Source organism: Zootermopsis nevadensis, unplaced genomic scaffold, assembly GCF_977971745.1.
Source record: "Zootermopsis nevadensis isolate Lab colony 2312 unplaced genomic scaffold, Znev_1.0 Znev_ptg000029l, whole genome shotgun sequence".
Classification (NCBI taxonomy): domain Eukaryota; kingdom Metazoa; phylum Arthropoda; class Insecta; order Blattodea; family Termopsidae; genus Zootermopsis; species Zootermopsis nevadensis.
The window spans coordinates 2,890,929-2,918,311 of NW_028259161.1; the positions used below are offsets into that span (position 1 = coordinate 2,890,929).

The 27,383-nt window shown below is 37.4% G+C and overlaps 2 protein-coding genes across 4 annotated transcripts in view; one reads left to right on the forward strand and one right to left on the reverse strand.

The window, feature by feature from the left end:
• The first annotated feature begins 41 nt into the window (after window positions 1–41).
• wwk (anoctamin 8 white walker) overlaps window positions 42–27,383 on the forward strand; it is a 39,292-nt gene continuing 11,950 nt past the window's right edge. For all 3 annotated transcript variants that reach the window (XM_087358199.1, XM_087358200.1, XM_087358201.1), the window contains exons 1-17: window positions 42–442; window positions 520–605; window positions 1,802–1,962; window positions 2,622–2,857; window positions 3,417–3,533; window positions 4,436–4,542; window positions 6,864–7,049; window positions 7,229–7,381; window positions 8,284–8,419; window positions 8,988–9,043; window positions 10,132–10,206; window positions 11,117–11,356; window positions 11,615–11,812; window positions 16,243–16,374; window positions 17,850–18,031; window positions 18,472–22,536; window positions 27,029–27,207. In XM_087358199.1, coding sequence (XP_087214325.1) covers window positions 325–442; window positions 520–605; window positions 1,802–1,962; window positions 2,622–2,857; window positions 3,417–3,533; window positions 4,436–4,542; window positions 6,864–7,049; window positions 7,229–7,381; window positions 8,284–8,419; window positions 8,988–9,043; window positions 10,132–10,206; window positions 11,117–11,356; window positions 11,615–11,812; window positions 16,243–16,374; window positions 17,850–18,031; window positions 18,472–19,357 — 3,069 coding nt within the window. In that variant the 5' untranslated portion in view covers window positions 42–324 and the 3' untranslated portion in view covers window positions 19,358–22,536; window positions 27,029–27,207. The remainder of the gene's footprint in view (window positions 443–519; window positions 606–1,801; window positions 1,963–2,621; window positions 2,858–3,416; window positions 3,534–4,435; window positions 4,543–6,863; window positions 7,050–7,228; window positions 7,382–8,283; window positions 8,420–8,987; window positions 9,044–10,131; window positions 10,207–11,116; window positions 11,357–11,614; window positions 11,813–16,242; window positions 16,375–17,849; window positions 18,032–18,471; window positions 22,537–27,028; window positions 27,208–27,383) is intronic.
• LOC110839093 (PCNA-associated factor) lies at window positions 20,772–22,105 on the reverse strand. The gene is made up of 4 exons (XM_022082950.2): window positions 21,970–22,105; window positions 21,799–21,879; window positions 21,572–21,723; window positions 20,772–21,321 (listed from the first exon to the last, which is right to left on the reverse strand). The coding sequence occupies exons 1-4, from the start codon at window positions 22,004–22,006 to the stop codon at window positions 21,280–21,282; spliced, it is 312 nt and encodes a 103-aa protein (XP_021938642.1). The 5' UTR covers window positions 22,007–22,105; the 3' UTR covers window positions 20,772–21,279.

A 27,383-nucleotide genomic window follows, 5' to 3' on the forward strand; every position in this document is an offset into this window, starting at 1 on the left:
GTCAGCTCTAACCACAGAGCATACCAACGATAAAGTCTCATCTTCGTATGTTGAAGTGGGCGTATTATTTTACTCTAACAACGCAGGAATCGTGAAAGAAGCGATTTTTGTGTTTTCGTAGTGCTGAACAGTGTGCTATAAAGGAATTCTGTCCGTTTTTCAACGCCTGTAGTACGTCAAAATTAGGCCTATGAATATGCGTTGACAGATGTTAAGAAAGCCACTAATTATATGCTACCATTATTTCATTGTGTTTTCGAGTTAAGAGACCGAGCTGGGGATCTGTATTATATGGTGTAGGGTTTATTTTTTTTGAAGTATATAATGGAAACTGGGGAAGGTGAACAAAACAAACAGCTTGCAGATAAAGATGAAGAAGAAGACTATGCGAAAATACGATATCGTAAACTCCTGTCAACTGCAAAAGAATCTTTTGAAAATGGTGAGGCAGCTGACATTGTTACTGGGATATTGGACTAGAACTGTAAAATAGGTGTTATAAGATATTTTTATTTTCAGCTTCCCGTTTATTGCGACGGAAAATCCCCTGTACTGGGCATCTGATGACACCCCGACGCCTATGGATACAAACAATACCAACGCAGGTTAGAGTGGTATTGTCCATTCCAGTGCAAGTTTCAGCATATTTATTGTTGGTTTGTACTAAGGAGGCTCCGGCTTCAAATCTCGCACCAGAGAATGGTTTTCTTCAGAAGAGTGCTGGGTTAGGACCACCAATTAGGCCAAGCATCTTTTTGCTTTCCAGCCCATTATTTTCTGATCATCCTAAAAGTAAATACTTTGTAATCTGAGCTACTGACAACCGTTACACCACAAATAAATAACAGTACATTAAAAATTTGACTGGTGATCTGAAGGTATTTTCTTGTAAAAACTTGGGTGTTTTGGAAGAAATATTAATTAACCTTTGACACACAGTGCTTGTCTCCTAACATGGGAGAACATTATCCTGCAATCACAGATCTTTTATTGAACATGTAACCTTGTCTATACCTTTATATACCAACTGTATGATGGTGGAGTCAGTATGAGACAGAATTTATCCTCACAGATCAGTGGCCACTGTACATTCAATAAAAATAATACGTGGTCATTTGTTGATCGGACAAACTTAAGGTAAAATTGGAAGAATTTTGTTTGTCTTACGCCTTTTACTGTGTTGAGTTTATTTCACTTAAGATTTATTAACGGACTGCAGTGATTTGTTCTTTGAATGCTGTTAACCCCATATAAATGTCTTGCTTGTATAACTATTATGAATATGCATATGAACAGTTATCTGTTCAAGAGGAGAGCTGTATCTTTTCCTTAGGATGTTTGCCGTAAGGCACATTGTATTTTAAGTCTTTTCCAAATTTGATGTATTGTACATACATCAACTCATTACATATCCTGAACATTATGATCTATGTAATGCCCCTATCTGTCTACTGTGTATTTACCTGTATGCCTACCCACTTACTGGTCCATCTTTCCATCCATATTTCATTGTTTTAATTTGTAGTATTTTTTTAAAAAAATGGTTTATCCTAATTTTCTAGCAGTCACCACGAATCCAGAGATTACTTATTTTTTGCTCTTTACAGATGATTATTCAGCAGAGGTTATCATGAACTATATTAATAGTGTGATGTTAAATTTAGATTATGGTATGGGCACTTCATCATGCCTTGTTTTAGGGCAGGTTCTTGGTAGTGTATTGTTCACTTAGTTTAAGGGCACTAGCTGAAATGCTGTATCTATTAGTAGGACACAAAGCTGTTATGGTGTGGTGTTTCAGGAATGTGATGTCGTGCTCATGTTCCCTCCTGGAGCACAGGATTTCACCCTCATGTGGTTATTGTCCCGACTGCGTGCTGGTACACCTGGGCTGGTGGTTCATGTGCGACACCATGCATCTTCTGACAGCTATGGCTTCTATCTCACAGCCCCTTTCAATGTGTGAGTGCACAGTGTCTTTCAGTTATTCATTCAGAAATACATTATTAAGAAACCCAGATTTTCAGAAGTTGGATCCCACAACCTACTTTGTTTTATCAATTTTAGCATTATCTTCCAATCTGTGTCTTAGTTCTTCATGTGATTTGTTCTCTTTAGAGGTTTTCCTATCAAAATATTTTGTGTATTTCTTGTTTCATCCATGCTTACTATATTTCTTGCCAAGGCCCCAGAAATGTGATCTTACTAGGTAACTGGTGGCAAGTACTTGCATTGGTCTGAATGCATTCAAAATTTAACAAGGGGCAGGAAGCAAATTAAAGAGTCTGATATGTTTTTTCATTAATCTTAACACTTAACTTTGAATTTTAAGTCCTCTCTGTATCAATCTGTCTGGCTCATTCAACAGAAGATAGAATACCAAAACAAATCCTGGAATACTGATGAAAGGGACATTGCTCTATAGAGCACCCCTGGAAGTGATGGAGGAAAATGAGATACCATTAAGTAAAAAGAAGAAATCTGTATGAATCATAGTGCAGTAATAGGTACAAGTTTATTTTCTGAAGTGGCAAATATATTTCAGCTGTCTCATTCTTGTTGAGACTGTAGGGCATAGGCTAGCATCAGGGGGATTTGTCATGCCATCTTGTAACTTGCAGCCTGCTAAAGGCTGCTGAGGAGGTGCATCTCCCAAAGACATTGCGTTCAGAGTATGGTGGTGGACTGAAGGAATTTGTGCAGCAGGAGGTTTCCTACTTTGAAGGGACAGACAATGAACGTGAGTTCTTCACAACCCAGGAGCGTCAGTGGCTTGTTCTGCATCTGCTTCATACTCTCCGAGCTGGTCCTGAGGACCAAGTGGCAGGCCTGAAGCTTATTGAGGGTCAGGCAATAGGTATGTTAGGCCAGGCTTGCAGTAAAACGTTTAGTGAAAATAAGGAACAAAATACTTTTCTTGTTATTAACACAATGTTAAAACATTAATATGAGCAATATATGTAACTGCAGGCAAATATTTAAAGATGTTAGTTGTTTATCTGGTGTTGATGCTGTGTAGATTTTCAGGCAGATGCCAGTGTTTCAGAGAAACATACTATTTCTATCTTCAGGGCTGAAAATGGAGATAATTTTTGAAGGTGAGAACTGCATCTTAAAATTTTGGGCCAATGTTAATATTTCTTCTACCTGAAAATTGTCAATTTCCTGTTGGCTAGGTGAAAGTATCAAACACTGGTGCGTGTTTAAACACTTCTTTCAGGCATATGCAGAGATGGTACCTTAAAGTAGGCTGTGGTTATTTCCATATTATTTGCGGTTATCTTTCATTCAATCGATACTTTGTAACCTTTGTAGTTGACAACATTTAATTAAGTAGGTGAACAGCTATTAAACTGCTGGACTTGAGGTGCTGAAAAAGTTGAACAGAAGTGATATGTCTCTTCTGTTGTGTGCAGTACCAAAATGTGTGTCAGCTGGTGTGATATCGCAAGTGTTCCCTCTACATGATCTCCCTGCACTCAAGAAATTACAGAAGAGTTGGGTGCGTGCTTTCCTACACAAACAGCCTCTAGGTAAATTGTTCTGTCCTTGTATATAAGTAATTGAATCACTAAACTTGCAGTTAACATGAAACATTAAATTAGTACTGTAGTATGTGCATGAGGTGTGACTTACACTAACATTTTCATTAATGTTACCCTTGCTGCATGCTATTCCTCCTAGTTTATTAGTCTTAGAACACTTGGTACATGTTCATATGTTATAATCTGGCTCACAGTAAAGTACGTTGTTTATTAAATGAATGCGTCTCTTGTAACACAGTTGTGTACTGTAGGAAGTTACTGATAGTGTAAGGAATTTGTTAAGTGATTTATATTACTTTCTCAGATAAGATGTCTCCAGAAAATATGCCCCTGTATTACTCATGTATAACACTTTTTTCCTTCAAAATTAATTTTTCTTAAAATATGGTGCGTGTAATACACAAAACATAGAGACGGAAGGAAATGACTGTATTTTTGCCCACAGTAATATCAGATACAGTTTCAAAGCTATTAGTTATTTGTCAGCAGTGTGTGGTTTGATTTAAATTGTGTCATCAATCAGCAATTCATGAACATGTATGTATCATTCCTTGTCACTGCTTATGCTACTATCATAATCATTATCAATACTCTCACTTACATTGCCAGTGCCATTGATCATGAAATCCTCAGGCTCATCCATTTCATTGATTTGTTATTGTATCTTGTCATTTAGGAATTTTTTAATTTGATCTATTGCTTTCTGGGATTGTTTGGCTTTTTTCCTCTCTATTATCTTCTACTAGCACCTGAATGGTTTGGTGGATGTTGAATTATCACCTGTTTCTTTTTCTCCAGTGCACTTGATATGGGAGTAGTCTCAAGGTACGAAACTTTATTGTGGGCCGCGTGTGGTGTGTTGTAGTAACTCTTCTCTCATGTGATTGTAGATGCAATCTGTGATTACTTTGGGGTGAAGATAACCATGTATTTTGCCTGGCTCGGCCACTACACCACAGCTCTCATTGTGCCAGCTGTGGTTGGCTTTGTTTTCTGGGTAAGCGACTGACTTTCTCAGTGCATGCCATGAAGCTGTTGCATTGCTTTCAGTGTGCTGTCATATATCTTTAGTTAATAGTTTCTCTCCTTCAAAATATTATTTATTTAATTGCATGTCCCATAACATGGTTATAAGCTCATATGTAGACAGCAGACATTCTTCAGTCATAAAAAAATTAAATATTGGCTGAATTAAAAATTTTACAAATATAACACTTGGAAATTGTTGTTGAAAGAAAAAGCTCTCATATCACATGCAAAAGAATTATAAAATGTCAGCCTTTTAGTACAAGATACTTAGAAGTGTCAGCAGTAGCAAGAAACATCACATGTTGAACATGTCTTCTTTGATGATGCACTGTACAGTCTGTAGATGTGTACCAGACTCATGGTCATATTCATATTTGTTGCTATGAGAACCAGAAGTCTCACACAGCATCACATATTGTTTGTTGAGTAAAGTAAAGTAAATCTGTCCCACAATACGCCATGTAGGTGCTTGAGGGGGAGAGGTGATATAGCTCTTACTCATTCTTAACCTTGGCACTAAATAGGGGGGAGTGGTCAGCGTCACACCCCAGCCACGCTTTCCCCCCGAGGAAGGACCCCGGTACTTATATATGTATAGGAGACTGGGTGGGCCCCAGACCTGGTCTGGACACAGAGGCTAGAGGTAAAATCCTCTACCCCCTCGCCAGGGATCGAACCCCGGTCATCCAGTCCATAGCTACTCACTGTACTGACTGAGCTACCCCGACTCCTGTTTATTGAGAGAAAGTGTATGTATTCTGTTATATGTACTAAACTTTTATAATCCTAACCTCTGCTGCCCAAAATGTAGCTTTGCTGTCAGTGACATTAGTTCTGTGTTTCATAGTTCTGTTGGAAAATAGCACTTAGCAATGTAGATGTAGAGTAGGACAGCATATCAGATATTCGTCGGGTTCATGCCTGCTGCATCTATTTAGAATTTGTCTGGTTCCATATTGCTGTGTGCATTCGCAGAGTATTTATTTTGTTGGTCATGGCTCACCCACTCACCATATGTGAGTTGATGAAGACTGGTGATGAGTAAGCTTATTCCACGCTATGGGTGAGTAAAATTTTGTAATTAAAACTTGGTCTTTCATTCTAACAGAAGAACAAAGTTGGGAATGTTTGAGAACAGGGTACTGATGAGAATATTTTGACATGACAGAAGGAGTGACAAGATGACGGAGAAAATTATACTGTGAGGAATTTCATAATGTGACTTGACATGAATTATCAGATCAAGGTTAATAAAATTGGCAGGGTATGTAGCACATGTGGGGGAGATGAGAATTGTGTACAGAATTACTATTGTATTGTCTGTATTAAAAACAGATTTTAAAGAAACTGTGTGAGGATGAGGAATGGATTTATCTGGTTCCAGTACAGTGACCAGAATCAAGCTCTTGCGATCATGGTAATGAGTTCCATAGATGGCAGGGAATTTCTTGACTGACTGACTGACTGACTATTAGCTTCTCAACAAAGTCTTGTTTAGTGGAATTAGGTTGTGATTGAATAGATTTTAAGTTTTGTTTCCAGTCAGAATTGTGTACGAAGTCATTCAGAGTCTCATATAATTATTTTTCTTGACTAAGTATCTATCTTCTTATAGAACTAACAGGTTCAGCATCATCAGTATGAAGTGATGCTATTATAAAAATAAATATTTCAAATATAAAATCTCTGGGCTCTTATAAGAGCTGCAGGATTTAAGATGTGACATGTAAAATGTTTTTGCACTCTGTTTTGTAAAGTTGGAACATGTGAGATATAACTTGTGTACAGTTTGTGTTTAGTGTATGTGAATGATGCAGCTGTTGACTTCTTTTGTTGATTTGCAACAGAATATCATAGCTTGCCAGTGGTCTTGGCCCTGAGCTGCTTCACAATGTGTTCCTAATGATAAAATATTTTAGTTTAATATTACCTTCACATTTCCTCCTTTGCCTTCCATGTGACAGTGTTCCAAAACTTTGTATTTCCTATTCCATTTGTAAGTGTATATCTCTAGTTTAATTACATTATTCATTTCTTTGCAGTTGTTAATTTTGATTTGCAACTTGAGTATCATAAAAAAGGGATAAAACATGTTGCAAAGTTTGTGTTTGGCAGATCAGCAGATTGAAGTTTAATTCTATGCACTATATTTTACTGTTTGTAAAATATTTTACTTGTAGCTAGTAATACTTGTTTGCAGTTGTGCGAATTTAGAGTGTTTCACTGGTAGCTGTAACAATACATTTGTGTTCAAATAACATTTTATTCTTGAATGTATTTTGTGTGCAGATTGGTTTCTGTGGCAGAGACCAGGCAACAGAAGATGTGGGCTTTGTCCTCTTCTCATTTTTTAATGTGCTGTGGGCCAGTGTATATGTGGAGGCTTGGAAGAGATATAGCGCAGAGTTGGCTTATCGTTGGGGGACACTGGACCAGCGGGATGAACTGCTGGTAGAGCCTCGTCCATTGTTCACAGTAAGTATGAACACAACTCGTCTAGTAACAAACAATATGAAGCCTCTTGTTGACAGAATAGGAATTATATATCTGCTGTGGTATTGGCATCATCCTAGTATAGGTTGTATTGCTTAAAGTTTAGTTTGTGTTATTTGTTTCTTGAGTATAACAGTTTAATTATGCATTCCTGATTGCAGGGCACGCTAGAGGTAAGTCCAGTGACTGGCCAGTTGGAACCAAGATACCCTGCGTGGAAAAGGAATGTATTCCGCTACCTGGTCAGTGTCCCCATCATCTTGCTGTGTCTCCTGTTGGTGTTTATCATAATGATCTTCACACTTCAACTGCAGGTCCGTGGATGTTGTCATTGGATTGAGTTGTTACTAAGATTGCACTGGGTGCAGTTCCATCTTGAACTTTTCAGTTTTTCTTTGTAATTGTATGACTGGTCATATTAATATTTAATGTCATTATTCTTGTGATACTGTTATATATTACCATCACTTTGTAAAATGTCCAGTTTATTGGATGAACTCATTGAGTTGTTCTAAGTCCAGGACACCATATGTCAGCAGTACATTCTTGTTATTTTACATTATCTTTGAAGTATCTTCTTATTCTTTTTTGTGTGCAAATCTTGTTTTATTTTCCTTCTTACTGTTTCTTGTATTCATCATCAAGAGTAATGTAACATGCATACATAGGCCACATGTAAACTATAATACAAATGCAAGATGCATGTCTTGCAATCCTTGCAGAACATCTTGGAGTGTGATCTCTGTTTTATTAATAACATTTCTTTGCTTAAATAAGAATATATGTAATAACTCAAAAGTCTCAAAATGGTTCCAAACGGAGGCAAAGTAGGTAACAAGTAAATATTGTCAAAGTGCATTTCTGTTCAACTGTGTGGGTGTTTGAAGACAACCTCCTGAACACATGTGATTCAATAGCTGCCACACTTTGTGTCGGTTACTTGTTTAAACACCTAGGGAACTGTTTTTTCTCAAGGATTTAGTAAATGTTACTGAAATTACCATGTGTTCATTCTAGTTTTATTTATGCTGTTCAGTAAATGTGGGTGTAGTAGGATTACTGCCTTTTGACCCTCCAAAATATTCATCTAGAGGAAGAATATACTCAAGAAGATGTATATAAAGAAATATTCTGTTTTGTAATGCTGTAATGGTGAAGGGATGTGAACAGTGGTTGAGAGCATTTTGTAGATTTTAAAATTCATTTCCATTGGCAGGAGTGGTGGGACCAGCGAATCACAGAGCAGGGATATTTCTTCTGCCTCAGTTATTTGCCCAAGATCCTGCTTGCAGTTGTCATCACTGTATTGGATGAGGCCTATTACAAAGTGGCATGCTGGCTCAATGATAAGGGTGAGTTTATAACAAGTAATGGGGGTGTAAATTGGAATGCAGACAAGGGAGTTGGGAGCAGTAGGGTAACATTAGATGTTTCTAGCAGCTCACTAGTAATTCCTAATTATGTGGTGATGTGTTTTGGACATCATCTTTCTCACCCGATGTGAACACTTTTCTTCAGGAAGAAAGTGAAGTTTCACTTGTAATATAGGTACTGAAGTTTTCTCCTAACATCCATGTTATATCGAGTTTCCACTGTGTTTAAAAAATTGAAATTCTGAGATTTATTGTGTTTTAGAGGCTGGCTCTTTTCTCCGAAACAGTACATTTTAGAATTTTAATTTTTCAGATACACACAATGGATAATGTCCCATTAAAGAATCATAATTGTGCTAGTGCACCATTGTCAAAAGACTTTAGAATGACAATACACACACATCCACTGGTCAGTGAGGCTTGACACTGTCAGCATCCCACAGCTAGCCTCTCTTTGTTGCCATTTGAGGGACATTACAGAGAGCTCACTGTGTTTTATTCTATCTCTCAAGTGCACTACAAAGGGTTCTTTCTTCTTTTCAACCAGAAAACTACAGGCTTGAGACCAAGTATGAAAATCATCTAATCATCAAAGTAGCATTGGTTTGTATTCAGACAGCTCGCTTGCTTGCCTGTACATTGTAACTCTGTTGTGTGGCATGTTATGGCTGTTGGAGCAGCTAGTGGGAATGCTGCTTGTAGTTTATGTTACGTATCATGACAAACAAAAAAGTATTTAATTAACTTAAATAGAAAGAAGTAAAAAAAATGCATTTAAAGGAGGGAGAAGTTATTTCAGATTTCTCAATATCGTAGTGATGGGGAGAGCAGCAATTTTCTGTACGTAGCAGAGTGCTTTGCAAGATGATATTTTCTTGAACACTATTAGACATATTTTTATGTTGTAAATAAACATCTGAGGTGACTGAGTGCATTTATAATGAGTGGTAGAGTTGTAATTGATTGTCTTCATTTATTTTATTTGACAAGTGACTATGTATGTACTTGAAGTAATTTAAAGATACAGTTTTGAAGGGACTTATTGTGGCTATATTGTTATGCATCTCAGATCTTTGTTTACTTTCTGTATGCTAATTTTATTTTTGGGAGATTAGTAATATTTATAATTGTTGGGACTCTTTAAATAACTTTCATATATTTTATAAAATTGCATGAAATAATATTTTGTAAGTGTAGTGCAGAAAAATGTTTGGTCCTGGAAACAAAAGAAAAGGGAATACTGTATATATTTTGTTTGGAGAGTTGTAGAATATATTCTGAGGAAAGATGGTGTTCACTCCCAAATGTATTGGGCTAGATACTGAATGTTCAGTACATGCATACATACATCTTTATTTCAGATACTGATAAAATATGTGCTTTACAAATTGTAATTCAGAGGACATCTTGAACTATGTTACATGTCTGTCCAGAACTTCATAAAGCTTCACAATATGATACTTTTACTGTTACAGTGTTTTATATATTATATCACTCTTTCTCTAGCCATGCCATTCAAATGCAGGGCATTCAGTCATTTTGAAGTGGTCAAAACCATGGCAGAGTTTAGGTTAACCGTTGAGCTGTGCATGATGTCGTAACTTGTAGAACAGCATTTCTGTGCACGCCGCATGCTGAGTGTAAGACAGACTTTGCACATACCAGTTACTCAATTTGTATCTCTGTTTTAGTTCCAGTTTGTGAATTCCTTCCTGTCACTATTCTACATTGCTTTTTATTTACAAGACATGGAAAAACTGAAGGAGGTAAGCCCACAGTATGTTTACCTATATATGTGCATCACTGAATTTAAGGATTATTATTTCTGAGAGAATAATACGTAACTATTTTCTTGATTAATTTGTTTCTGCGTGCATTAAATCTAACTTTCTGCATATGGAGTCGCATTTAAGCAAATGTGTTCTGTTATTTTGGTCACATCATTAGTCTTTTCATCCAGTTATTGCACTTTCACAAAACCAGTCTGTCACACTGCTCAGGTTACAAATTATTTTTTAGTGTTTCATTAAATAGTTACTATAACAAAAAGTGTTTCAGTTAAAACTTCTATATTTAATGTCATGCACTAAGTTTTTGTATAAGCAGGAAACTATTTTGCCCAGCAGAACAGCTGCTGGTTGTACAACACTCCCATGTTGACACCATAAGTGGTAGCTTTAAAATGTTTTGAAATATAATTTAGTACAGTGATGTTCTGTGGAGCCTGCCTGTGTATTATGTCAACACAGTTGGCAGAATTGTTCAGTTGCCATTAGACCAGGTAGCAAGATAAGAGAGGGCAGTGCAGTGAAGGTGTCAAAATGGGGAAATGGGTCACCTCAAGTAGTGCAGATGAACATCAGATTTTGCTAGCAATTAGGAAACTATATGATGGGAACATTGTACTTATGGTGGAATATGGTAAAGTGTCAGTATGAGGTGTCAGTTACAGCACAGATTTGGAATCAGTCATGAATGAGAAGACACCACAGCAGATGGCCTGTAACATCATGGAGTGAGGATGGTGAGAGATAGGTATAAGACATTGTGTGCTCTGATCATCATCAGATGGTACAGACGATTGCATTGAAGACTATAATTTCATCAAACTGTACAACACAAAAACAAAATGTTAATCATGTTTCCAACAGTTGATTTGCCATGTCTGTTTTCCAGCAACTGGCTGCTCTGCTGATTGCAAGACAGGTGATTGGAAACCTTAAGGAGTCAGCCCTACCATATGTGCTGGAGCAGCTGCGACTGGCTAAAATGAGTTTTGACTTGTTTGGGGCTCTGAGTCCTTCTGAAGCAAAGAAAGAACTGACAGGCAATCAAAGAGAGGCGAGCCCCACAAGAAAAACCACAGGAACAAACCGGAGCGTCAGTCAAGCAGAACTTGAAAGTTCACTGTTCAAGGTGAGCTCCAATAACCAGCATTATGTAACATGGTCTTCAGCCATTTCAGTCTCCTACTCAAAATTGTAAATGCATTTTTAGTGTTCTTTGTCACATGTCCAACCCATTATATCTCCTTGATTCACTCATCCTATCAACAAATTGTGAAGCTCCTTGTTCTGTAATTTTCTGAGAAAGTATGGTGTCTTCACTGATTGGTGCATTCACATGCAACAGCAGGGGAAATAGTATGAATGCTGTCACTTTCCCATGTTGCAGTATGATGGAACATTTGCAGATCACCTGGAAATGTTTATTCAGCTGGGATACGTAGTTCTTTTCTCATCTGCTTTCCCCATGGCAGCTTTTTGTGCTGTTATCAACAACCTTATTGAGATTCGCAGTGACGCCTTTAAGCTGTGCTTCACCTTTCAGCGGCCCTTTGGTCAGAGAGTTCCAAACATTGGCACATGGCAGGTAAGCCGATAAAACTTTCATGTTTTCATGTTGAACTGGACACTTCTGTGTTTGTCTGAATTATATATGTTACCGGCAATGTATGCAATCCGGCAATGTATAGAATGCCTAAAGTCGTAGGCAAGGTGTGAAATAAATCATAATGTTAATATTGTTTGGTTTTGTAAATTAAAATTAATCAAAGTTGATTGGGTAAGTTGTCAAGATGGAAGTTGTGCAAGATAGTCGTGAAAACACCAAGCTACTGAATCTGAACATAACAAAAAGTTTTGAGAATTAAAAGAATTGTTTTATATTAAATTTTTGCAAATATAAAAGATAAAATAAAACTGTATAAATCATATTATAGAAGCACATATTATAGAAGTTATATAACTAACTAACTAACTAACTAGATGGCTTACCGAACCCGAAGGTTCATCACCGAATTAACCAAAGCCCTCCACCGGACCCTGTCCTGGGCCAACAAAATCCAGTTTCCTTCAACTCCTATCTCCCATAGATCCCGCCTGAGATTATCCTCCCATCTACGTCTAGGTCTCCCCAGCGGTCTCTTCCCTTCAGGTTTCCCAACCAGTACCCGGTGCACACCTCTTGTCCCATCCATGCGCGCTACATGTCCCGCCCATCTCACTCTTCTCGACTTAATCACCCTCACAATACTGGGGGAGCAGTACAGATTTTTAAGCTCGTCATTGTGCAGTTTTCTCCACGCCCCATCGTCTTCCCTCTTAGGCCCAAATATCCTCCTCAACACCCGATTCTTAAACACCTGCAATCTGTGTTCCTCCCTCTGAGTGAGAGACCATGTTTCGCACCCATACAAAACAACAGGCAAGATTATTGATTTGTATACTTTAATTTTCAGGTTCTTAGAAATCAGACTGGAAGACAAAATATTTTGGACTGAGAAGTAGCAAGCATTTCCGGAATTTAGTCTCCTCCTAACTTCCTCACAAGTATCATTTTGATTTGTTATTGTTGTTCCCAAATATTTGAACTTTGTAACCCTTTCAAAGGATTTATTAGCCACCCTAAGATAATTTTGCCCGCCTGTCTTCTGATGACGAGATACTAACATGTACTTAGTTTTTTCTGAATTTACTTCCAGCCCCACTTGTCTACCAGCCTCTAGTAAAACTTCTGCGTTCCTCTTTATTGTATTTATATCGTCCCCCAATAAATTAACATCATCAGCATATGCCAATAGCTGATGTGTCCCATTCAATTGCAAACCCTCCTGCCTACCTTGGACCTTCCTGATGGCGTATTCTAGCGCAAAGTTAAAGAGCAAGGGAGACAAAGCATCTCCTTGTTTTAGACCGTTCTTGATGAGGAATGTCTCAGATACATATTTACCTACTCGAATTTTGCTACAGGTTTCATTTAAGCACATTTTTATTAGACCCACTAGCTTCTTTGGTATACCAAATTCAATAAGAATATTATATAGCACTTCTCTCTTCACAGAGTCATAGGCTTTTTTGAAATCTATAAATAACTGATGTACGGTCCCACCGAACTCCCATTTTTTCTCTAGTATCTGACAAATGCAAAAGATCTGATCAATCGTTGATCTGTTTCGTCTGAACCCACACTGATGATCCCCAATAATTTCATTCGCATATGGGGTTAACCTTGCCAAAAGAATGTTGGATAGAATTTTGTATGAGGTTGATAGCAGCGATATTCCTTGGTAATTACCACACTCAGTCTTGTCCCCCTTCTTATGAATAGGAATAATTATGGATTCCTTCCACTGTTGTGGCATCTCTTCCTTATCCCAAATTAACTGAATAAGCTTATGGATCCTCATATGCAACCCTTTGCCACCTGCTTTAATTAATTCGGCCGGAATCTGGTCAATTCCTGGAGATTTATAACTTTTCAACTTCCCAATGGCTAGTTCCACTTCATCTAAGCTAGGTTCTGGCACCAACAGTTCAGCTGTATGCATTTTAATCTGTCTAATATCACCAGTATCATGAACATTTAAGAGCTCGCTAAAGAAATTTTTCCACCTATTCACAATTTTTATTGGATCTGCAAGCAACTTGCCACTATCATCCTTTACCAAATTGGTCTGGGGTTGATATCCTTTCTTAAAGTTATTAATGCCTCTCTGATGTTTTTTTCCTTATTATTTGTCTCAAGTTCAGCAATTTTGCCCTTCAGGTATTCCCTTTTCTTAGTCCTAAAGGTTCTACTAGCCTCACGTCTCACGTTACATAGATTATCCGCATTTGTTTTGTTTGGGTTCTGCAACCATTGAAATTTTGTTTGCTTCCTTCGATCTATTAATTTTGAACATTCTTCATCAAACCACGGTTTATTTTGCTTTCTCCTGTAGTATCCTAGTTTCTCTTTTGCTGAAATTTTGATGCAGTTTCTGACATTTTCCCACTCCCTGTTGATGTCCACACTTTCATTATCCTCATTTGCCTCTAAAATTTGAAACCTATTCGAAATTTCAACTTGATATTTTTACTTCGCCTCTCCCTCACTTATTTTTTTCAAATCAAATCTTTCTGTGTCAAAATTTTGTTTAGTTCGTCTACTTACTGAAAGCCGCTCCCTCACTTTTGCTACCACCAGATAAAGATCAGTGTCGCAATCTGCTCCTCTGAATGATCTCACATCAATTACATTTGTCTGCCTTCTCTTATCTACTAAAACATGATCTATTTGATTGTGTGTTCTGCCATCTGGAGAAGTCCAAGTGTATTTATGAACATCACGGTGTGGAAATTTTGTACTTTTTACAATTAAATCTTTTGACGTAGCGAAGGTTACTGCTCTAAGACCGTTATCATTACTAAGTGCATGGAGACTCTCGCTGCCTATTGTGGGTTTGAAGATATCCTCCCTCCCAATTTTTGCATTGAAATCTCCTAGCAGAATTTTCATGTGATACTTGCCAAATGTATCAAATACTGATTCCAATTCTTCATAAAAGCTATCCTTGATATCATCGCTTTTGTCTTCAGTTGGGGCATGAACATTAAGGACAATGATGTCGCACCAACGTCCTTCCAAAATTATGTAAGACAACCTGTCACTAACAAATTCTACTCTCTTAACTGCTGCCCTAATTCTGCTATGAACAAAGAAACCCGTCCCTAGCTGATGATTGTTATTCCCCTTTCCATAGAAAAATGTAAAATTTTCCACTGGGATCATGCCCTCCCCCTCCCATCGCACTTCCTGCACTGCCACTAAGTCTAACTTATAATTCCCTAATTCCCTACACACTGATTTCAGTGCCCCAGCCCTATAGAGGCTCCTAATGTTCCAAGTACCAAATCTCATGTCCTTTTTCAATTGCCGTGGTCGTGCCAAAGAGTCCGTCCTGATCCGAGGCTTGGTTGATTTTTTCGTAACACATATTTTTTTAAAGGTGAAAGGTTGTTAGCCCTACACCCAACCCCCAACCTGGAGGACCAGGGTATCACTCTTAGTCTAGCGCATCTCCTTAGACCTGTCCGGCTTGGGTGACCCTACCATGAGCCGAAGCTCAGGCCGGCATAGCCCTAAGGGTCATTTGAGCACGCAAGCCTCCTCACCCGGCAGATTGCCTTCGACAAGGTGGTGATACCTTCGAGAAGGTCTTTGTTATATACTTTGCCTAAAGCATCTGAGGCATTTTATAAAATTCCTAGGTATTCTATAGAATACCTAGGCAAAGTATAAAATAAACTGAAGATTTCCGTCTTCTGGGTTGTTGCGCTGTGTAGTCTGGTTGATGTTAACCAACGTTTCAGAGGTCATACTGCCTCCGTCATCAGGGCGACAAATATAAAATAAACTGTTAGTTTCATGCATTGCCTAAAAGTTCTAGGCATTTTATAAAATGCCTGGGCATTTCATAGAATGCCTGAATTTCATATTTTGGCTATTGACTGGAGGTATTCTTTACATTGCTGGATTTCATAGTTTGCCGGTAACATATACACTAAATTAAAATTAAGCAAGTATTTAAGAAAATATTTCAAGAGCATGATTTTGTGTGTATTAAATCTGTTTGAGAAGTTTGGAAGAAATGTGATTATGTTTAAGTCTTACTTTGAGTCATGTTTAAACCATCTCACTAAATGTGCAAGTCAGAGTAATATCGTAGGTAACTTGTCATGTTACTAGAAGCAGACCAGAGGACTGAACCCAGGTATTCCACTAAGCTGTAAAGAATATGTAAATATCCTTCACACAACCATCAGAAGGCAGGAAACTGAGGTTAGGTGATGGGCACAATTGTGAATTAAGATGGCTGTCTTTTGAGTTATAGTTCAGTGTAGTATGGTAAAAGTTTACAAGTGTTTCAGAAGTCCTTGCTGCCTTTATCATAAGGGTGATGAGAGATATTGCCATCCTTGTATCACCAGACTGATATGACTGCACCAAAATAATATAAATTGAATGATGATTTGTTGCAGAATGCAATGGAGGTGATGTGCATGATTGCCATCTTGGTGAACTGTGCTCTGATTGGTCTCTCTGGCCAGGTGCATCGCATGTTTCCTGAAATGTCCACAACACAAACGATTCTCCTAATTGTTGCCCTGGAGGTAAGGCATGCTACATTTACTTCACTGGTCGAATTTCATGTGGGTCCTCTGCTGCACGTGTTGCTCTATGTGTTATAAGTGTGATGCCAAACCTGTTGGGATAGCGAAGTCTGTAAAGAGAGTTTGACATTATTTTTAGTACACAGTTGTGTGCCAAGGCATTCATCACTCAGGTGTTTCAATCCTGTGCACATCTCTTTATATTTTAACAGTCTTTAGATGTTAATTTATGCTGCCATAAGTATATACCAGAGGATGGAGCAGAAGAAATAGAAGACTGTAATAACAAAACATAACTTCAGTGCTTGTTGTTATCTCATTCAGGAAACCATGGCTGCTTAAATATTGCCTTGTGTCAGATTGCTTGGGTCTGGAAAGGTGTGAAAGTTTCATGTGCACCATATTTTAGGATTTTGTTGAACTGGTATTTTAGCATTCTCTTTCAGCCACAGCACCTTGAACCTAGTTTGGAAAACAGTCCCACTAAAGGTCACTCTCATATCAGAAATACCAGTGGGGATTGTGCCTTGGATATAAGTTTTATAAGGGATGCTCTCATAATGATGAATGCTAGTTTCAGCCCCATCTGAAGTTTGGTTTGCTGAAACATTTGTATATACACAGTGTGGTTATTTTGATGTCATCACAGTGGTCATTGTCATTGTTGGTCTTCTGTGTAGTAATTATATGGAATAATAGGTGGATACCAAGATTTCTTCTGCCCTGAAGAGGGAGGCAATGTGTTCTTCTGAAGTGTTTGTATCTACTTACAAGTCCACATGACATTTCAACCCAAAACACCAACATTCACTGTTACTTTCAAGAAAGAAAGGAAAAGATGATGATGTGAATTTTTCAGACAAAATAAAAGAACTAAAGCAATATTATTTGACAGATTTTTATGTAGAGATGCTACTTTCTGACAGGCTTTGTGTGACACAACTTCATAAATTACAAGTTTGCCATTGAAGAAATGAGCTCTAATAGAGTCCCTCAAGGCAACTACCAAGCAGTGCCATAAAAAAATGGGCCTCTGAATTATGTGGCTTCAAATTTCAGTTGCACAGCCTCCTAGATATCAGAAAATATTTTATGTAGCCCTTTGTTGTTATTGTGGGGGATGAATTAAGAAGCATTCTAAATTTGTAAGTTATATGTTATGAACTTACTACAAATTAATTATAACAACTACCTTTAATTACATAATTAAATATTTAGTAATGTACTCTGATGTGGATCAGGCTGTAATGTCAGGTTGTGTTGCATAGTTCTGATTGAAACCAATTGAGAAAGACGATTATAAACACTCTCTGAAATTTGGAGGTTCCAGTAGAAATGCCATCCCTCCATTGTTCCCCAGAGAGACATTAAGTACATATTTCACAGCACATGAGGAACGTTGAGATCCCGAAACCTGCCAAATCATGTTGAAAGAACACAGTGTGTCTGAAATGCATCATCTGCTTTTCTTACAGCACATAATGTTGTCACTGCGGTTCATAATAATGTGCGCAATCCCCGACCTTCCTGAGTGGGTTGCTACAGAAATGGCCAAAGTAGAGTTTGCTCGACGAGAAGCGTGTCGTCGCCTTTCCTCCACAACTGCTTCACCAGCACCTGATGTCACAATTCCACCACCAGGACTGGTTATAGGACGGTCAGTAAATCTGTAGTTGGATTTACCAGTTTATACAAAATCCTCATCCTTGCCTAATACACAAGATTCATTTATAGTATTGTCCTCCCAAGTATGCCTCAGACTGTCATGTAATTTATTTCCCTAAAATTTAATTTAATATTATTATTATTATTATTATTATTATTATTTTTTTTTTTATTATATATAGAATTTTGTGTCTCCCTTTGCTTAATACTTTTAATTAAGCACCTTGAGTCCAGAGCCTCACAACTTCATAGCAAATCCAGTGCATCCCACTCTCCTCTCTCAAGCATCTTTCAAATGAGAATGATGAATTTTCATATTTGAAAATGACTGACTCCCCAGTTAAGTATGGGTTTCAGTCCTCTCAAAATGTGGTGAGATGGTACTGCTTTCAAACCCTAGAATGTCACTTAGATCTGTGTGTTTGGTTGTAGATTTGTTGTTTCTCCAGCGAATGAAGTAAGTACTGATACTGGTGGAGAGGAAGCAAATCACACGCCAGGAAATAATACACCCATAGCTGAGGAAAACCTTCCAACACCAGTTGTTGAAAATGCAGCACCCCCTATGGAAGAGCCCACTCTACCCACTATACGCTCTTCACCGGTGGAGAGCAAACACCTCTCTCCAGGTATAGCAAGGAGTCTCCCAAAAAAGTCACGAGACTGGTTGGGCCCTGAGGGTGAGACATTGGGCTACCATCTGACAATTGGACCACATGGGGTGGATTGGACACGAAGACTTGGGCTAGATCCTGCCCGTAAGGGAAGTGAACCAGAGATGGGGAGTGCTTCTGGGGGTGACTTGCGGCGTAGCACCGACTGTATTGCACATAAAGACCTTGCAGCATCCTCGGATTCAGATCTCTTGCGTTCTGCCCCTCCCTGGGTTGCAGCTCACACTCGTTCTAAATTTCGTTTTTCTCCTGAAAAGGAGGCTTCATCTGATAGTAGCCGTACTGTATCTAGCCAGGAAGGTGATGATTCAACCCCTGGTGCAGCTACAGCACCACCTGCTACAACCCCTACCATAACTCCCAAAGGAGATGAACTGGCAGCTGAAGCAGCTGCTGCCAAGAAGACGAGGGTGAAACAGAGTCTGATGAAACGAGCCCGCAGTGTGGCTATATTTTCGCTCAAACTGAAGGAACGCAGAGCCCGAGAGGCTTCTGCCAAAGAGGCAGAGACCAAGGCTAAGGAGAAATGGATGCCACCCCCAAATGTTGGGGGTGAGTTGTCGTGTATTCCGATAGAGAAGCTCATATCTGTGGATGACGTAGCCATGGACCTCCAGCGTAGACTGAATCCTGGCAACTTGTAGCCAGACTTTCTGTTATTTTCCTCTAGTCCATAGGGATCAATATCATTTACTAGCAATACCTCAATATCCTGTATCATAGTAAATGTACTAGAATGTGCTAGATGTTAGTGTCCATCTGAATATTGCCATTGTTTAACTTACATGTTAGGCTGTTCTTATTTGCGTTCTTTGCCAGAAGTGGGAGTAGAGGACTTCTAAACAGTTTCCATTCAGTTTCATTATGGTGGCTACAGATAGGGATGCAGATCATTGCATGATCAAGAGATTGGGCTGCATGGTAGGTTAGAACATCAGTCAAATTCTAAATGCATTTTCCAGCTAATTTTTTTTGGTAAGATTGCAAGGCCAAATCATGCCATTGTTACTGTTGTAGGAAAATTCACAGTTACTGCCATAGAATAGACCAACCAAGGTCACATTGTTGTTAGGATAGCACTGGTCTCAAAAAAGTACACAGAATGTAGGGTCTTGCTTAATACATGTACCAGCATGGCAGTATCATACTCACATTCCATAAAACTGGTTCACTGCTGTTATGTTGTCAGCACTGAATTAGTATTTTTATGCTGACGTTTCATTCCTTTCTCAGTTGTTGCCTAAGAGTAAGTAACAAAAGAGTTTGTTTTTGTCTGCAACGATGTTTTGTGTCAAGTGCCTACTGCAAGTTCAGATTTAAGTTCTGTTAAAATATAAATTAATGTTGTATACAAGAATGCATTGTTAATGTTATCAGTGTATTATTTTCAAAAATGTTTCATAAAAGTAATGTTGAGACACTAGGTTTGGTAAGTTTTGTACAGCTCCTTCACCATCAAATGGTGTGATAGATTTGTGTTAAGCTTAAAACCTTGCATACTGTGCAGTGTTGAATATTTATCTGAAATATATAATGCACTGCTTTAAAACAAACAACCATCTTATGAATTGTATGATTTAATAGACTAATCAATTAATGCTTTTGATGACTGCATGAGGTTGAAACGCATTTGGCACTAAGTGTTTTTCAAAGTGTAAACAGTTTTGTTTGTATGCATGATTTTATATATTTCAGATGAATATTGTGTGAAGCTCTCAGTCAATTATTTAATTCCTTTCAGCTGTGCATAATGGTTTAATCACTGTCCACCTGGCTATGTGTTGGAATAGAATACTGCTTTCATTAGACTTCTCCAGACTTAACATCTAGCAGGCATCCCTGTAGTATAAGGATTTAACCTGTATCATACAGGATTAGGGGATTGAAACCCCTATATTATGGGGATGCCAGCTATACTACAAATCCATGGTTTAGGGGTATGCTACTGTGATGCACAGTCAGCTGCTGACCACAAGGCATAGCTGATAAAGGTTACATCCCCATATGAGAAGGTTTAGCAAATTTTGCTGCTCGTGTATAAGAAAGTTTTAATTATGATTATGCTAAAAAAAACTTGTATTTCAATATATAACATTACAAAGGTTATTCCGAAACATCAATTATACATAAAATAGACATTCTAAAATTGAGACATGGTTAAAATATCAGCAGGGTTCAGCAAACCAGACTTTAAACCTTAAAGCAACTTTAGAACATTTTGTTTTCCTTAGAAAGGAAAACGTGGAAGATTTCCTATATGAGCAATTATACCAAACAATTGTTCTAATTTACCTGTCATTAGTTTTTCATTTCTCCTTCCTAGACATCTTCCTTTGTTCATAAACTGTCACTGTTTTTTCTTTTCCTGTATAGACCCAATACAAAATGTGTGAAGGTCCAAAGCTCATCCTGGCCAGCCCTGCACTTAATAAACATACCGCAAGACAACACAAGAATCTATTTTAAGTAGAGGTTCTCATTTGTTAATTGCACAAAAGAGTTAACATGCACATATCTTTAAGATGAAAGTTAAACACAGTGACATTCATATTTAACAGCCTTAATGCTATGGTTGAGAAGCATCCTTTGCAGATGAATCCCCGGCTTCCTGAAATGGGGAAGAAAGAAAACCATTTAAAAAGCATGCAGTTATTGTGAATTGTTTCATTTCTTATTAAAAATACAAACAGTACAATTCTGACATTTCAGAGGAACATTTCCATCACCATGGCTTGTAACTTTAATTCTTATATAGGCTGTATGTTCCTCTCAAACACCAGTTACATAGCAAACATCCAAAAGCAGGGCCAACATTAATAGTGAATCACTGTGAATGCTTAAAACAGTTATTACAATACCATAGTGATTTCTTGACTGCTTTCCTCATTTGATGGGATTTGAGTTTTCTTCATGGAATCCACTGCAGCTGATTTAAAAAAGCTTGTTATCTCTTTCTGCCAAGAAGGTGTTTCATGAGGGAAATATGGGTTCCCTCCTATATTCTGCTTCACTGTCAACATGTCAAATGATGTTAATAATATATCCACAATGGCATTAATTAACCTAACTGTAAAAACAAACTCACCTTTGCCACAATCAGAAGAACTTGCACCTCCACAGCTGTGCGCTGAAAAACTTATCTTACGGGGTGCTTTTGCACCAGCAGCTAAAAATAAAAATAGAATTTCACGTTTGTAATGGTTATATGATTCTGCCTGACGGGAATATGAATCAACCGACCAAGAATATATGCTACCTTTAACAAAACTGGAATCAGCCTTTGTTCTAACCATTCTATTGAAGTCACTTGCACAATTGGCGTAATGGTTGCTTGTCCTTTGATAAATATGCTTTGTCTCAATAACTCCTGACTTCGCGAACTTTATGGGACAATATTCACAGTCATTCCTACGGCGCGCCACAATATCACATTGATAATTATGTCATTGTGGGAAATTTTAAGTTTTTGTGCCTGTCAAAATTAAAATTAGACGATCATGTATTTTGAAACAATATAAATGTTTCAAAACAAGAAAAGTTTCTGTAAAAACGTAAATTCATGCTAAATGGAAGGTAAGAAGGCACATAAATGAATATCGACAAATGAGAATCGATGTTAAATAAAATAATCTCTGACCCGCAGTATGTTGGTATTAACTGTGTCTTTAGTAGTTTGGGCCCCTGGCGTTCAATCGTCATCGTTTTCTGTTGGTAGGCTATCTCTGATTGATTATCTATGACTTAAATGTTCTAGAATCTGGTACATCATGATTGCACAGAGCAGCATTGCGCAAATGCGTACTCTTGTACGTTGTTCGTAGTCGTAAGTAGTTTGGTAATCCGTTACAAAATGGCTGTACTTGGTGTAGGAAGATTTGTACGTTATTTATTGGTGTTACTTGGTGTATTTACTGTTATAAATGTGTAGTTTGTACGTATAAAGTCGGCAAGAATTTATCTTCTTCGACTAATATTGTAGGTAGGTAGTTTTGATGCCGAAATTACTGTATAAAATACGTGGAAATACAACGTTTCGGAATGTGTGATTTGTCATGGAATAATCTTATTGAACTACTTGAGTTACAACGATGTTCCTTGATAATTCCAGGACTGTTACATTCTACAAATAGCAGAATAAGGTAATCACAACAACTATATTGCATAAATTACATCTACATCCCCTGGTTACGTAGTACGGTGAATGTTTTTTTTATTTTTATCCGACAGCAGTTCAAAGTCGGCTTTCGGCCAAAAATTCACGAGTAGACTAGTATCGTGTGGCAAGTTTTATGTAGTTTAGCGAGTCTTTTCTTTTCCCCAAGCCTCCACGTTGCCAAATGAAGTGTTTATGGTGCTTTCTTTGCAGATGGCCATGTCTGTATTCGAAATTTCGATTATATGACAGTGCTTCTGTAGGTAAATCATGACCAGTCAAGGCTCTAAAATTAGCCACAAATATCTCTCTTGGGAGGAGTGGTGGAATGTTTTTCTCAAGGAGATGCGATACTTCCCATTCATACAGGTTTCCTAATCCCTTTCTCGGCGATGGCCAGCTTAATCTAATTTTTTAGCTTTTAACACGTGGGTTGGTGTAACTGGTAGGTCCAAGTTGCAGGTTCCCCCCCTAAGCCATCGGAAGTTTCGTTGCCAGGGAGGCTGCAATAGCTAGAAATCCATTGATACTTTATGTTCCAGCCTTTGGAGGTCAGTTTGTGAATGCAAATTCAGGCCTCCTTGATAATAGTACTAGACACTGGAGTTTAAGACTGGGGGTTTGAAGTACCTTATGCACTCACTCATGTGTTACAGTTGGTCCACTCATTTGGTTGTGGGGGGAAGGGCTGCCAGAATTTCCAGTCACTGTGCTCTGATCTGTGCTTTGATCTGTTGACCAGTTTGCATGAAATTAGGTTAGAACATTATTCCATCAGATTGCATCCCATCTTTTATAATGCTGATACCTTCAGATGCTCAAATGGGAGTGATAAGGGCATTTTATATAGTTTCTAAATGATTCATTACACATCTTGCTTACTAAGAATCTGTCTGCCTAGCCTCTGTAATCTACCACTTTGTCCAATATAGATTATAATGCTATTATATGCTTTTTGCCCTCATTTAACAGGCATTTAAATCTGAGCAGTCAAGGTAACCAAATTTAACATGAGCAAAGTTTGGAATATGTATAACAAAAATGATCACATTTGGGAAATTATAATTGTCTAAAAGGCTTGAAGCTTTCTTAATATTTTCACTTTTTAAATTAGAATATAGTATGTAATAGAAACATACAGCTTCCAGGTACTTCCCCTTTGCTTTTTAATAGTAAATTCTGAAAATTTGAGTACTGAATCCAGTTACCCTTTTTCCTCCTCCCTCATTCCCCCTTCATCATATTTTCTTTATAAAAATTAATATATATTGTACTAATTTTAGTAGTAAAGGTGACACTTGTGTTTGAACATTTTCTGAAACCAGTCATTGTTCACTGAAATGAGACCAGGGAGTTGAGCTGTCTATATTTATAAAAAGTAACATGTATTTCATACTAAATTAACAAGGTATGTGCTTAATTTAACATTGCACAATTTATAGTTTCTGTCTGCTAAATCTATAAATGTGAAATTCAGAAGTAAAAAAAATCATTAATTTCATTTTGCAGTATTGGGATTGTACAGTAACCCCCCCCCCCCCACACACACACACACACACATTAAAGTTGACATGGTTGTATTGTTAGTTGATGTACATATACTATTAACATTTTTACCACATTTATCAAAATAATTATGAGAGATGGAGGCATATACATACAACCTATGTTACTAAGCACAAGACATATCCTAGGTTAAATATAGGTTTTGAAGAAAAATTAATTGTGGAAGTTGAAACAAACAAATTCCTTGGCTTACAAGTCGACAATACCTTAAATTGGAAGAAACACATTGAGTATATTATTCCCAAATTAAGCTCTGCATGCTTTGCTATGAGAACAGTTGTACCACTCATGACAATAGATACTTTAAAGCTAGTTTACTTTGCTTACTTTCACTCTGTAGTGGCATATGGATTAATCTTTTGGGGAAATTCAACACACAGTAATTTAGTTTCTTACATGCAAAAGAAAATAATTAGAATAATGGCCATTGTCAAAAGCAGGGTATCTTGTAGAAAATTATTTCTTAAATTTAATATACTTCCACTTGCAAGTGAATTTATACTCTGCTTGCTATCATTTGTGGTTGAAAACATGGATAAATTTAAAAGAAATACAGATGTACATAATTTAAATACAAGATGTAAACATGATCTCTATGTGCCAAATGCTAACTTTACTAAATATCAGAAAGGAGTGTACTATACAGGTATCAAGTTATTTAATAATCTTCCACCAACAATTAAAAGTCTAAATTATGATATAAAGGTATTCAAGCCTGCGTTGAAAGATTACCTCTTTACTCACTCCTTCTATTCTGTAGATGATTTCATCTCTGCTGAAAATGTTTAAGCTTTATATCCATAATCTACGTATATGTAAAGCAAGTTTTGTATCTATATTTAAAATTCTGAGGTTTATGTATATTAATTTGTAAAATTATTTTTCATACTTGTATTGCAGAATCTGAAATTTATGTACATTGATATGTGAAATATGTTCTTGTACTTGTGTTGAAAGTTCTGAAGTGTATGTTATTGTATGAAATGACATGTTCTACATCCTTTGGTTGAGTCCTAAGAAGGATCTATGGAATGTAAATAAACTCTACTCTGCTCTGCTTAAAAGATGTCAGAAGTGATTGGAAACTTACATTTTGCATATGCAACAAATAAATATGCAATCTGAAGCAGAATTATTTATTTTGAAAGCTCCATGCTTTTGGAGTCAAGCATGCTGTTACAAATGTCAAAACAGATGCCTCAAACAGATTTACCACGTATTGTATGCATTTATTATGCATGTAGTGGTAATGATTTTATGAATTACATATTTATTAAATGAAGAAGAAACTTTGGGCAAGAGATATGTAAAAATTTTGGTTGGAATACTAAACATAGCTGGAGGGAATATTGTATTGGATAAGGAAGTAAGAGGAGAGAAAATGTTAATTTTGTTTATGAATATTCTAGACTGCCTCGTTCCATATACCAGAACTGCCCTCTTCAGATTTTTAATATTAAATGTTCCTGCGTTATAGATAGAAGCTTCTAGTAAGTCGGATGGTACTAAGCGTTGTTACCGACTAAGCTCATGGAAATGGCACCAACCATGATTTAATACTAATTGTTCCCACTAGTTAATTATATTGGTGTTACTGCCGATGGAATAGATGGCAGCACAATGTATTCGTGACGACATAGGGACATTAGCCAATGTTTAACATTGAGAAAATGGCTGGCTGTGTTGTGGCGATGTCTAACACACAGATACGAATCTGTTTGCTGATATTTTCTGTGTCTGTGACAGCTGTTCAATCGGGTTGGGAAAACGAACTTTCTCGTCATCCAATCGCCATCTTATGTTGGTAGGTTATCTGTGAGTGGTTATCCATGCCAGAACATTCTAGAATCGTAATAGCGTTTAGCAACACTGCGCAGACGCACAAAATTCAACCTTTCACTTTTCCGTCTGCCTTCCTGTTCTCTTTCAAAATGGTTGTTCGTGGGGTCAAGATACTTTGGAATTTATTTATTGGTGTTTTCCTTATTATACAGTCTGAACGCATTACCTCCACAAGAATTGATTTTCATCAACTTATGTTATTGGTAGGGGCTTTTGATGTCAGATATTGTTGTAAATCAAGACTAGTTGAGATGCCATGTGTCGGCATGTGTGATTTGTCATTGAATAAACTTGTTGAACTATTTAAATTTATGCCAGTGTTAATTAAAATTACAAGGTTGTTACATTATGCATATAGAATTAGTTCGTCACAAAAAGCTGATAAGATGGTATTCGTACTGGTCAGTAATTCCACGTTTTTTCCCCCAAGTTTTGGAAGTCGTTAGAAATTCAGTTCTCACCATATTTGATGGGCACATTAATAGCCTTCTCTCAACAAAAAAACTACTCCAGATTCCCTTTGTCGTCGGTGTTCGTTGAAAGATGTTTAAAAATGTTTGGTCTAATCATGAAGTGGTGGTCAGTGTTCCCCTTTTTTGATTAAAATTGAATTTAATAAATAATACTTCTATGTATCAAAACCCATTCACCTAATACATCTGAAATGTATTGAACTTTTTGCTGTGGTGCTAGATTTTTATGTATGATGTAAATACTTTCATGTATTTTAAGTCAGGACTGCAATGATTTGCAGGATCTGCAGCAGTGCTGAACTAGGCATGGTATTTGAGAGGCAGTCAGTTCACCATTTTGTTTGAAGTGGTTCTTCAGCTACACCCTAGGAATTGAATTGTTAGGGCCATGACATTTAAGAGTGGCCTTAAGAGATGAAAATATACCACCTGAGCCAGCTAACTCCACATTCAGGTCCAGGTAAAAACATACCAAATGAAATCCAGTTCTTCAGAGCATTTATATGATTATGTAACAAGTAATCAGCATGCACAAATTCCTGATTTATTTTCTGTCTTCAAGCAAGTGGTGCCTACTTATTTGGGTCTGTTATATACGGCTAGTCTTCATCATTGGACAACATATGTCATCCAACT